The 12,352-nt window shown below is 38.0% G+C and overlaps 1 protein-coding gene across 10 annotated transcripts in view; it reads left to right on the top strand.

The window, feature by feature from the left end:
• Nucleotides 1-12,352, top strand: part of LRCH1 (leucine rich repeats and calponin homology domain containing 1) — a 124,618-nt gene that overhangs the window by 49,015 nt on the left and 63,251 nt on the right. For all 10 annotated transcript variants that reach the window (XR_007507912.1, XR_007507914.1, XR_007507915.1 and 7 more), the window contains exons 2-3: nucleotides 8,500-8,644; nucleotides 11,799-11,925. Coding sequence is in view for 4 of the 10 variants with exons in the window: in XM_049815720.1 (XP_049671677.1) it covers nucleotides 8,500-8,644; nucleotides 11,799-11,925 (272 nt within the window). In the remaining 6 variants the exon portion in view is untranslated. The remainder of the gene's footprint in view (nucleotides 1-8,499; nucleotides 8,645-11,798; nucleotides 11,926-12,352) is intronic.

The following is a 12,352-nucleotide window of genomic DNA, read 5'->3' on the forward strand; positions in this document are numbered from 1 at the left end:
ATATTTAAGTCCTGCTGAGGCCAACTAGTACAAAATTGGAATGGTACAATCCATTGATCATTCTTAGGGTTGGTTGTTTATTACGGAGTCAAAATTAATGACTTGTATCCTCCCTCTTGTGCGGAAGGCGTGGGAGAAGGAGGAATGCTTCATGGCCCATGAACTGGGTTCATACCACATGTTATTAAAGGCCATTCTGTTGATGGAAGGTGTTTGCTGTCTGATTTTTTTTATTGCCCCCCCCCCCCCCCCCCCCAATCTCATGATACAAGTGTTTGGGTTTATGTGGCAAGATTTTGGGAACAAGGGGGCTGCAGGGGTGGCTTCTGTGAGAAGACACCAGAAGTTGCCCCGTGTCCGACAGAACCAGTTCCAGCTGGCTCCGAGACGGACCCGCCGCTGGCCAAAGCTGAGCCCATCGGTGACGGTGGTAGTTCCTCTGTGATAACGTAGTTAAGAAAAGGTAAAAAATGCTTTCTCACACAGCAGCTGTGGGGGGAAGGCGGTTTTAGTTTTATTATTATTTCTCGCTCTTCTACTCTGTTATTAATCGGCAATACATTAATTTCCCCAAGTTGAGTCTGTGTTGCCTGTGGTGGTAAGTGGTGAGTGATCTCTCCCTGTCCTTACCTCCACCCATGAGCTTTTTCACTGTGTTTTCTCCCCTGTGTCCTGCTGAGGAAGGGGAGTGACAGAGCAGCTGGGTGGGCACCTGGTGGCCAGCCAAGATCGACCCACCACAGTCCAGACCTGTTCGTACCTACATGGAAATCTGCGGGAAGAATCCGGTTGTTTTACAGTACGTTTTCGGGGAGCCTCATGCACTTCCACACCAGGTTCATCTTCAGAATGTAAACAGAGCCTCCTCCGGAACCACTTTTTCTGTCTATCTTAACCCCGAACTGTTGTTGTCCTAAAGAGGAAGAAATAGAAGCTAAAGGAGAAATTTGGATGGTTTATGTTGCCACCTAAGGGCAGGTGCAATAACGAGGCAGACTGCTGTATTAACCTTCTCTTCTTCCAGGCTTATGATACTGTTCTGTGCACGTTTCTTGCAGAGAAATTTCCTTTGTCTCCTTGGAATTAGTGTGCCCCAGAACTAATCATGAGAATATGCTACCGTTTTGCTCCTTTCTTCCCCCACCCTTATTTCACACAGAGGAAATAAAAGACCCTGGAGTGATGTTTGCTCAAAGTGTTGGTGTCTGGGAGAACTAGCTTATGCTGTTGGATTGCTTCAGGCTAGCCAGTGCACTACCGGAGACAAAATGTAGGATGCATGTTTCTTACATTTGGCTGTGCTTTATCGGGAGGTTACAGGGCACTGTGGCAAAGTAAGCGATGTGTTCCGTAACGGAGTGAGGGGTGAAATAGAGTAGATGAGGGTTGTTGGGGTGGAATGAGTTTGCGAGCAGGGTCTTTGTATCATCTAACTTTTAATTCCACTTTTGTCTGAAATAGGCCAAATGTTGCTATTACTGTACTACAGAGAGCTCAAGGATACCTCAGATTCTTGCATCATCCGAGGGAAGGTTGGGGAAAAATCCTTCAATGTGACTATATCAGAACAGACTTTTTTTTTTTTTTTTTTGGTAAGGGCTTGACCCTGTTAGAAATCAGGGTATACATTTGCTTCCTGCAGGAATGGTTGCAAGTGAGTAGCCTCATTTGTCATATTTTGAAAATTGTGGTGGGCAATAGGTTCACAGGAGTGCTGGGGGGGGTTTGTAAAGTGTACCTGCCTATTTCTGTCCTTTTTGTACGCTGCAGATGGTCTCCAGAAGAAGACCACGGTGGCAGGGTGTTGGCCAAGTCGGTGGGATGAGGTCCCCCTCTAGTGGTGATGCCTCTGCGAGGTTCCTCTGCTTCAACCCTTGGGGGTTTGGTTTGGTTTTGGTTTTTTTTTACTCCCCCTAAACCTCACATTTAGGTCCCCTCTGGTAACTGTGGTCAATATGTATGATCACTAGTACAGTTGTTACTATGACAAATAATAAATTAGGTTCATTCTGGCCATCAGTGCCACGAGAAGACAGCGTTGTGCTGTGGATCACTACAGTGTCAGCTCTTTAACTTGCCCCTGTATTATAATGCTGTGTCAAGACATGGAATAGGGAAGAATCGGAGAACTCACGTACACGGTGGAGGAGGAGAAACTTTTAATGTGTTAAATCACAGTAATGGTAAGAAAAGTGGATACAAAAGTACATGTATGATCACTTTGAATTTTGCTACACCTGTAGTGCAATCTTAATTTGTCTGTGGCTTTGAGGTGGAGATTTTTAATGTTAATTCTTAAATTAACAAAGGGAGACAGATGGAAAAGGAAAACATGCTGACAGTGCTCTGAAAAGTACTGCTTAGCAAGCATGTGAAACAGCAGAGTCACTTCATAACCTATTTAAAATATTTTTCTTGCAACATCTGTACATTTTTATGGCCAGCTGCCTGGGACAGATGCACTTTCTATATGTTTTGAGTCAGAAGTTGTACATCTAGACTCCGTAGTGTTGATCAGTGTCTAAATGTTATTGTTATATGTTGTTGCATCAGTAAGGATGAATTTCTTGGGAATCAGCATTGGCGCTACTTTTTTCTCAATCTGGTACAAGCTGTAGTTTCAGAATGAAAAACCTTGAGTCCGTGCACTATTACGTTACATTTTTTTTCTTATACAGAAGCAGAATTGGTTTTACTTTATTAGGCATTCTTTGTCTTCTGTTACTTGTCCTTCTGTCTGCTAAATAAATAGAAATGTCTCTTAGTGAAGAAATGCCACGCGTTCTTTGTGGCATAATTGTCATGTACAAACCGGGATGCATTTGATGCCAGAGTCAGTGGAGGTCCTTGCTGCCTCTTTTTTGTTCGTGTAGCGTCACTGTCGGTAGAAGTTGCTGACTGCAGGAAAAGCTTGATGTACATCCAGGACGTTATTCATTGATACTGGCAGATAGAGAGGGCAAGTAGTCGAGACAAGGTATGCTGCTATGCGAGATAATGACAAGTTGTAGGGCATATCGTAAAAGTATATACCGCTTTATAGTTGCATGACTATATGACTGTTTTCATGACTAATATGTAGCATTTGTCTGTAGAATGATGCATTTTCCTACCATTTAGGGGGAAAAATTGGGTAAAGGCTAGAATGAAGTAATTGATTCATTAGAGAGCATTGACTGTTTGATTCTGATAGGCACAATTACATTGATAATACATCACTTGCCGCCTTTGCCAAGGCAAGCGTGGGTGGGATACAGTGTTGGCAAAGGTCTGAAGTGCACTTAAGTAGATATTTCAAAAGTTGTCTGAGATACAGTGCCATCAGTTTGTGGCTTCAGTTATCAGTGAAGATATACCTAGCTAATGTGGAAATACAGGCTTCCTAAAAGCCTAACAAAAATATGGGTAATTTATAGTGTAAAAGGTAAAGCTCCATACAGTTGTGTCATGTCCTATATAGCCTTCTTTATGTATTTCCTAGCATTCTTATTTGCATAATTCTCCTGTGAAATTAGGATTGAATTTACTATTTTTTTAGGCTCCTACAGTGAATTGCTTGAATTCTTTGTCAAATCCAATTCAGACATCTCATTTGAATACCTTGAATGGTTTCTTAGTACAAATGCAAATAGCTTATTCAAAATAATTCCTGTCTTTTATTCAGTATGTGCTGAAGAGTACAAAAATAGGAACTTGGCGGCTGGAGTTAAGGTCATTTGGGTGGCTTTTTTACCTTGCAATTTCTTGATTTCAGAACTCCATATTGAATATAGATATTCATTTTTTTATATCTATATATATACACACACATAAAATTTCCTTCTCAACGGTGGATAGATGCTTACTTGCATAATTCCAACTTTCATCTGTTGTAAGTTTGTATGTTAGAAATATCAATTTATAGTGAATTTTTCTATAATCTGAAAATTGTAAATCACTGCTTTTTATTAAACTGCTTTCATTAAAATTCTTGGGTAAGATTTGTGATGTGGTAGTGCATATGCATATTTATTTAAAGAACTACTGTTCTGACTAAAAGACTTAAATTGTTTAGCTCTCCTGTGAATAGTCTGCGATTTTTATTTAATAATGTATTAATAACCACTATTTAATAATGTATTAATAACTGGAAGATAGGAAAAGTGGAGCACCTGGGTAACTTTACTGAAACAAACGTAACTGTATGACTTCTAGTGTTATTCTGGTTACTTTGACAATGCCGTTTTGGTTTCTGCAGTGGCAGTGTCTTGCCCTATGTATATACGTATAGTGGCAGTGGATGGGGTCAGTTATCACTGGCGTGACGGCAGCGTGGACCCTGACCGTGCAGTGTGCCAGTCACCAAACAAGGCTTGGAGTCTTCCGGTAAATGCTTATTTACCAGTCTGAACTTTTTGCTTTTTATTGTTCGCTCCCAGCTAAGGAAGTGCTTATTTTGTGTAGTTCCTGCCTAGCTTCCAGCATAGTAACATTTCTCGTACAAAAGCCATGTCATTGGGCCAGAATTGTGCTGACTCTGTTAAAGATCTAGATTCCATCTAATATTTTTCTAAACTGGCTTGCTTATTTTTTTGTGTTCAGTTACTTTATTTTGGAGTTTTAGCAAACTTGTTCTTGGCAGGAAAAGTTGAAGTGAAGCCAGATGTAGTTTGAAAATGTCTTGGATGTCACAAATAATGAATGAATAATGTATTGCATTTTAAACTAAAAGCTCGCTCCAGCACATGGCCTCTCCCCCCCGTATTTGTTGATATTTGTGTCGCCTATTTCATACTGGAAGTTACGGGAAATAGTCACCTCAGGTGAAACCTACCTGTACCATCCTGGCAATGGTCCATGAAATGGACTTCTGCCATCGTAGATTCATTAATTTGTTACATCTCCTTTGTGTTAGATAGTATAAGCAAAGTAATCAAAATTCCTTTAAGCACCAACAAATTCCATCCCTCTGTTCATTTCCATTTCTGTAGCAAAAGCTAGTCTGTACAGTAACTTCATTATTATTAATTAACCCGAAGCATTAGTCTTCAAATTAATGAAGCAAGGGGGATGTGTAGCTTAGTGATTTGGGAAGTGTAGAGTTAAAAAATCACAATAAGAAAGTTAAGGTCCGCCAACTAATGATTTCCATATTTTAAAAATATTTTCAGAAGCTGTGTAAAATTTTAGTTTCTTCATTATTCTTTTTCCCCAAATAATGAACCCAAGAAAGCCTTTGCAAAATATTTTTCAGGAAATTTGAATTGTGACAGAAACAAGATACATGTGTACTGTTTTTCTCAGTAGGTTCAAAAGGTTCTGCAGTTTCGTTAAGGCTTAACCCTTGTATTTTATTCTAGAACTTGAATATCGGAGTAAACCTGAAGTATATACAGATTCATTGTAAGACGGAGTAATTTGAGGCAAAAGTACCTTCATATAAAGTAATATCAAAATAATTATGTAAACTTCAGAGGTTTCTGTACATGTTTATATATGCTTTTAAGATACAGTATAAAATTGTTATGCAGGCTGTTTTAATTTCTGAAGGCGTGCTTGTCTGTATGGAATTTTCAGAGACAGCTGAAAGCCGCTAGGCTTTCTTCACAGCTGCATCGTGTTCAGAGGCTCACATTCATTCTAGGATTAAATAAAAACAATCTCTTTTCTTCTTTTGCTTCCATTTGATCAGGGAAGTCTGGTTTTTGGCAAAAATTATTGCCACTGCTTAAAAAATATGATAAGCATTCTGTATGTCAGATTGCATTCTAGTACTCTGTTTCTCAAAGACATTCAGATTTGGTATTAATGATACCACTTGTCAGTAAATTATAGTAGCAAACCTCTGCTTTTTCTATTAAGTTATGTTACAGTGGTATTAAATAAAATGTATAGGTTTTATTCCTTTGCCTTATGCTCTGAATAGAATTCTTTTTTTTATTATTTAGGAAGCAACAATAGATACAAGTGTTGAAGTGATCTTAAACTGTGATAACTAGACAATAACAAATAATTGGCTTCCTTTTGCTGTAAGTTAATTCTTGAATTCCTTTGTTGTGTACGTAGCGTGTCCTATAACCCATGGTCCTGAGGATGACAGGAAGGAATTTATCTGTTATCATCTGCGGGTTTTTTGTTATGTCCTTCTTCAGATTAACAGAGTTAAAGTCCTTGAGAGCAAAGGATAGTAACAAAATAAACAAAAATTAAAACACATTTTACCGTCTGTTATAGGAGCAGGATCAGTCTAGTTGCTGTTCCTCTTTTTTTGAGGTACTAGAATTTTTCAAGGGTAAGTCAAATGTTGTGTCAACAGTCCGATTTATTTGATGTGAAGGTAAATGAGAACAGGCATGAAGATGGAGTTAAGGTGGCGGGCTGCAGTTTTAGTAGCTTGAGAAGAAGTAAGGTTTTTGTGTTCCCAGTTTTTGATCCATGTGTCGGTTGAGAAGGCTCAGACGAAGGATGAGGTGTCACTCTCCGTGTACCACCAGTGCCACGCACCTTGGTCTAAAGTTGAGCTCGCTCTTCGGGATCTTGCTGCTCCTTCCCCTTCGAAGGAGGAAACGAGCAGCACGTAGGTGGCAATGTCACCACAGGAAAGCATGGTTTAAAAAAAGGGAAGGTTTTCTTTGCAATCGAATTGTAAAGTATGAAGGTCCCCTGCGCGATTCACAAAGTTATAGCGTAGCAGTCCTCTGTTAATATTCGATAATAAACATAGCTAGGAAGGCAGCAGGAGAGGGAACCAGTGGTCATTTTTGGGAGTGCCATGTTAGTAAACAAGTGTTCTCGTGATAAATAGAAAACAGTAGAGGATTAAAGCACTAAAACAGAGGAACATTGAAGAGCTTTCTCCCCCTTTGAAACAGTAATAACATTCATTCAAATAGGGAATGCTTTGGTTTGATGGCAGAAGGGAAGGAGAAGCTGGGATAACGCAGCATCTAACTGCCATCAAAGCCGGGTAAGAGAAGGCAGAGCAGTTCAAGCGTTGCTGTTGTGTAGTAACCTAGAAGTGAATAATTTTGGTTGAGGTGCTCAATTCAACCGTGCTGCCGTTTGGGTCAGCAGGACTGCATCCATAGGCCGTTGCTGTTGTCTTGGTAGAGGATGGAATAGTGAAACTAACTTTTTGGAAGCAACGAGGTGAAGCAAAGTGGAAGCAGATAAGGGGAATAGAGCGCGCTGAATTTCAGCTCGCATTGCAGGAGGCAGGAACAAAAATAAAAGTGATAAAACCTTGCTACTGACGATAGTTTTGAACTCAAGCTGTGCCTCTGCATGGCAAACTGATGAGTCTGGAACTGCAAAGGAAGTTAAAAAGATCTTTGGGCTTCTGCCTGTTTGTTCACAAAAGCAAAAATATTGCTTTATGACCCTAAAGAGGAGTCGGATCATCAGTGCTCTGGAAATGTATCTGCTATACTTTGGCTGTTTTTCCCTTTATGCAGAAAGTAAGCTTCAAAATAAGCTTTGAAGGATCAGGGAGAAGCCTTAAAATAGCGGCAGTGAAGAAGTGAGGAGATCATTAAGTTGTGTTTTTCCCTTGTAACCTTCCCGTCAGATATATCACTTTTTGCCTAGGTACACTCCTGTTCCTTCAACTTAAAACGGGTCACCGTTCTTCAAGTCAGGTCATCCATCTGATGGTATGGGTAGGCGGCATTTGTGCGGTTTCTGGTGATAAGAGATGTTTGTTCTGCAACGCTGTTTAAACATTTCTTTAAACCCAGTTAATTCAGTTGAACGCTGGCATGCATTATCATTTTATGACTCAAGCTCACATCAGTATTATGATACCTCATTTTTCATACTCTGGTAGTTAAGAAACAAAGCTCAGTAACATTTCTTCCTACTGATTTTCCTTTGTGTCTGTGTGCGTAAAATTAGAATTAAAGAATGAATAACTGGTCAAAAATCATGTTCTGTGGTTACAAGCGCTCGCTTGGGGGATTGGAATTCATCATTGTTTTCTTGTATGTACTTATATCAAATCCGTTCCTGAAGGTCTTCACCATTGTTATAGGTAACATTCTTTCATAATTGATTGAGATCTAGGAAATACAGATCAGTCTGAAAAGTTACCCAAAGGACTTTTATTTTATACTTGAAGAAATTAAAGGTATAATCCTTGTTTGTTTTCTCTAAACACTATCATTATTTGCAGATGTCTAGCTGTGTATCAGCTAGATCTTTGGGCATATTATATGAGCTTTGGAATCTGTACTTGGTTCTTTTTGCAAGTATTTCCTCATCATATTGAGTCCTGCAAATAATTACTTTTTATTAGACCAAATAAATTTTAATTGAATGTTTGCTCTCTTATACGCAGTCTGTTCCATTTCAAGATTGTAAAGGTTAGCACTAGTTTTATTTTGCATAATAAAAACATTGGCTTAATTTGCTGTCTCACAGGAGGATTACATTTATTCATTCATTTTAATAAAGAAGCGTAGCTTTTCAAAGTCTGTCTTTCTGATGGTTCAAAAAATGTACTTTCTTTTTTTCTCTTCTCAGATTTATCCAAGAATAGATTAACTGAGGTTCCTACGGAGTTGTGCCATTTTGTGTCACTGGAAACACTAAATCTATACCACAATTGTATTAAAATTATACCAGATGCCATAGTAAACTTGCAAATGCTAACTTACTTAAATTTGAGGTAAGTTTAACTTTGCCACGTTTTTTGTTTATTTGCAAATGTGTAAAGCTTTTTTTGTCTGTACTTTATGTGTTTCTGGAACAACTGACTACATTTTTCATTTTATTGGAAGCAGTAATGCAAAAACGTATTGGCTATAGATACAGCTCTGTATGAAGGCACTGTAAAGGCCAAAATGTAAAACTAATTATTTAAAAAAAGACCAAGTAATATTAATCCCTTTCTTTCCCTTATTCTTCTAGCAAATTCAGTATGCTAACCACCTCGGCACAGTCGGATTCTTGTAATTCCCTTCTGATGATAGATTTTGTGAAACTTGACATACTTTTTGTAGTTAAAAAGATGGAGGGACAGAGACAGAGGATTAATATTGGGTTTTTTGTGGGGAATGGAGAGGAAAAGCGTGATACTTTATCACTAGTATCCTCTGGTTGTGCAAGGAGTATAGTTACTGCCTTTTTTTAGGAGGAAAGGGCAAAGAATTAGGCACCTTTGTCTCTTTTCAATGAAAAGTACGTGTGAATACTAATCAGTGTAGGGAATTCTACTGGTTAAAGTGCAGGTGAATGCATATTTGCCTTTGAGAGAGGGCATGTCAGCACTTTCTCAGTTGGGACAAGGTGTGGAGGTTTCTTTGCAGTTAAGTATGTAAAAACTGTAACAGTGAAGATATAATAATCTGGCCTTTGCGAGAATGAGGTTTCAGCAGGGGGTGAAGTGGCTCTTGGGCTTTTAAATTCAAGATATGGAGGCTTGTTATCAGTTTTGTAAACACTGAAGATGTTTGTCAAGCCTGCCTGTATTGTTATCGTACTGCGGTTTTGGCCACCGTGAAACACTAATTTTGGCTCTAAAAATCGAAACAGAATAGTGTGTCCTGAGTATCTGCACAAGTGTAAGGAATAGGATCTGAAATTTTGAAATAGTGTTTGTTAGATATATATAAAGAAATTAAGACTGGATTAAATTATTAAGTTTACATAAAACGTCTTGGTAAATTTAGGAATTAGAATGAACTCAATTAGAACTTAATGTAGTGATGGAATTTGTGTGAATCACCATAAAACCAGAATAGTTACAGAGTTAATATCACGTATCACAGTAAATTAGACAAAATAAAAGGAAATTTTTCAGGTTTTGCTAAGTAGGGTCACTTCCCTCAGTTTAAAATCTCCTCTTCACTTGGGTGTGCCTTTCCCCCATGTTAGTTGAACAGAGCAAGCGGTCTGTAGACAGAGGAAATACATCCTTGACTTTCTCACAGTGTTGCTTTTTGGCAAGAAAAATACTATAGATTTAAAATTCATATTTTTCTGCCCGTTACCAGCAAAGCCCATATGGTAAATAGAATTAAAAAGTGCTGCCAAGAGATATACATAGTCTTTGGGCCTTGGTAGATACTGTTCATGTTTCATTTAAAGAAATTACTTTTAAACTAATGATGATTTATTACTTACTTACCCTGGTTATGTGTTGTTCCGTATCTCTTAGTGGGTTGCTTCTGAGATCTGTAGAAGTTAAATTATTTTTATTTAAATTTTTTTGTTGGTGTCTGATCTGCTGCATAGTGTAACTTGTTTAGATTCCAGGCTTCCTCAATTTGAGTTCTTTAGAACTTAAAAAATTATTTCAACTTATCTTTTAGAATAAGTTGTGTCTTGGTCTTCTGTAAAGACACTAGAATTGAGAATCCTGACTCCATAATAAGCATTGATTCTTTTTTTTTCCAACTACTGCTCGTTAGCACTTGGATTTCTCATTTTTAATATCCTTGGGTTTGTTATTTAATACCTGTCTGTCTCCTGGCCTGTTTAACAGAGATATGATGATGGTTTGCTTTGTAAAATGTTTTGAGACTGTTGTGTTGAGCATGAATATACGTCTTTATGTGCAGCTTTGTAGCAGACCATGGGATTGGCAGTTGAAGAAGAAATATTTTGAGACTTGTGGAATTTTGATATTTTTTGTTTGTTTCCTTTTGTTTCAATTCAGTGTTGCAACTCTTACTGAAATCAGGCAGGACAATTTTTGCCATCCGTTTTCAGAGTTCAGTCATGCATGTTTGTTCTCCAGAGCCTTAACAGTTATGCAGAAGCTAACTAAATGGTTCTTACTGGGATGCCACTTTAAGTTACTGTTCATTGTTTTCCTACAGGTTAATACCCGTAAAAAAGAAAAAGTTATATTTTAAGAAAACCTTCAAGTATTCTAGGAAAGACAGTAGTTAACATGTTATTCTGTCGATCTTAAAGTTTCTTCTGGGAATTGATCCACAAATCACAAGAAATTAATGCTTTTAATCATCTGGAGATCACAAAGGGTCGTGGCATTTGTCATCTTTAAGTTCTAGCTTCTTGAATAATTGTTACTAGAATGAGAACCTAAATCTCTTGAAAGTTTTCTACCAAATTTTGCCTTTCCTTGCAACTCCCGTAAATGAAAATCTCTCTCTCTTCCCTGCTGCTCCCCCCCCACCCCAAAATGTGGTATGAAGAATAAAATGGCACATGTCAATCACTTAAAGTTGTTTTACCAATTTTGGAAAAAGTGAGAGAGAGATAAAATGGCTTAATATGAGTCTTGGAAAGAAACGAACCATTGAAGGTCCCAGAATCTTTCGCTGTATTTACCTGGGTTAATATCATAGAATCATAGAACAACAAGTATGAAGTAATCTTCAACTATAAACATGCTTTAAAGGAATTGAAAAAATAACCATTTTATCTGTAATTTACTTCTTTGTCTTTCAGTTGGAACCAAAGACATTCACTATACTGCCACATGAAACCATAGGAATGCTTAAATACTTGCAAAATACTGTCTTGGTTGGCTTTCCTATATTCATTAGAAAGGGAAACAGCTGTTCTAGGTGACAACTAGTCTTGTTACAATATTATTAAACCGATATAATGCATTTTTTTCTGGAGCGGTAAATTCCACAGTACTAAACATTCCACAGTATTTAGTCAGTAATGCAGATATTTTTGATGTGCAAGTGTTTTCTTCATGATTGCCATTCAAAAATTTAGATTTTTATCTGCATAAAATCTGACCCATGAAAATGAAGGAATTTTACAACACTCAGACTTGATGTGAGTATACAGTAGAACATCACTGGTGGTTTTAATGGTTGTTGTTTTTTGTTTTGTTGCAGTCGAAATCAGCTTTCTTCTTTGCCAGCTTGCCTGTGTGGTCTTCCTCTAAAAGTCTTAATTGCAAGTAACAATAAGCTAGGTTCCCTTCCAGAAGAAATAGGTCAACTAAAACAGTTAATGGAACTGGTATGTTAATGAACTTTTTTTTATTTTTTATTTTGACTTCATTTGTATTGAACTGGAAACAGAAAAATTCACTTTGCAAATACATTTGAACAAATGCATAATACGATAATACAGGTTAAAAAATTAACTTTTGAACTTCTCAAGTGTGTTGAGTAGTAATACAGTAATAGGTTCTTTTATGTTCTTCAGGACCCTTCTAAACAACATCACTGCCCTTGGTTCGTTCAAAACTCAGCTTCTAAGTTCATCGTCTTTACCAGTTTTAGTCACCGCCTGCACTGGCTCCCTGTTTTGCTGTACCACGTTCCTAGTTATGGCATCAGGCTCTGCAAGCTGTATTCCCTCTGGAGCATCCTCCCCTTCTGCTTCCTTTCTCTCTGTTGTTACTATCTGCTTGCCACACGGCATTCCACTAGGGAGACTTACC

The sequence above is a fragment of the Accipiter gentilis genome, chromosome 13 (genome assembly GCF_929443795.1).
Source record: "Accipiter gentilis chromosome 13, bAccGen1.1, whole genome shotgun sequence".
NCBI lineage: Eukaryota > Metazoa > Chordata > Aves > Accipitriformes > Accipitridae > Astur > Astur gentilis.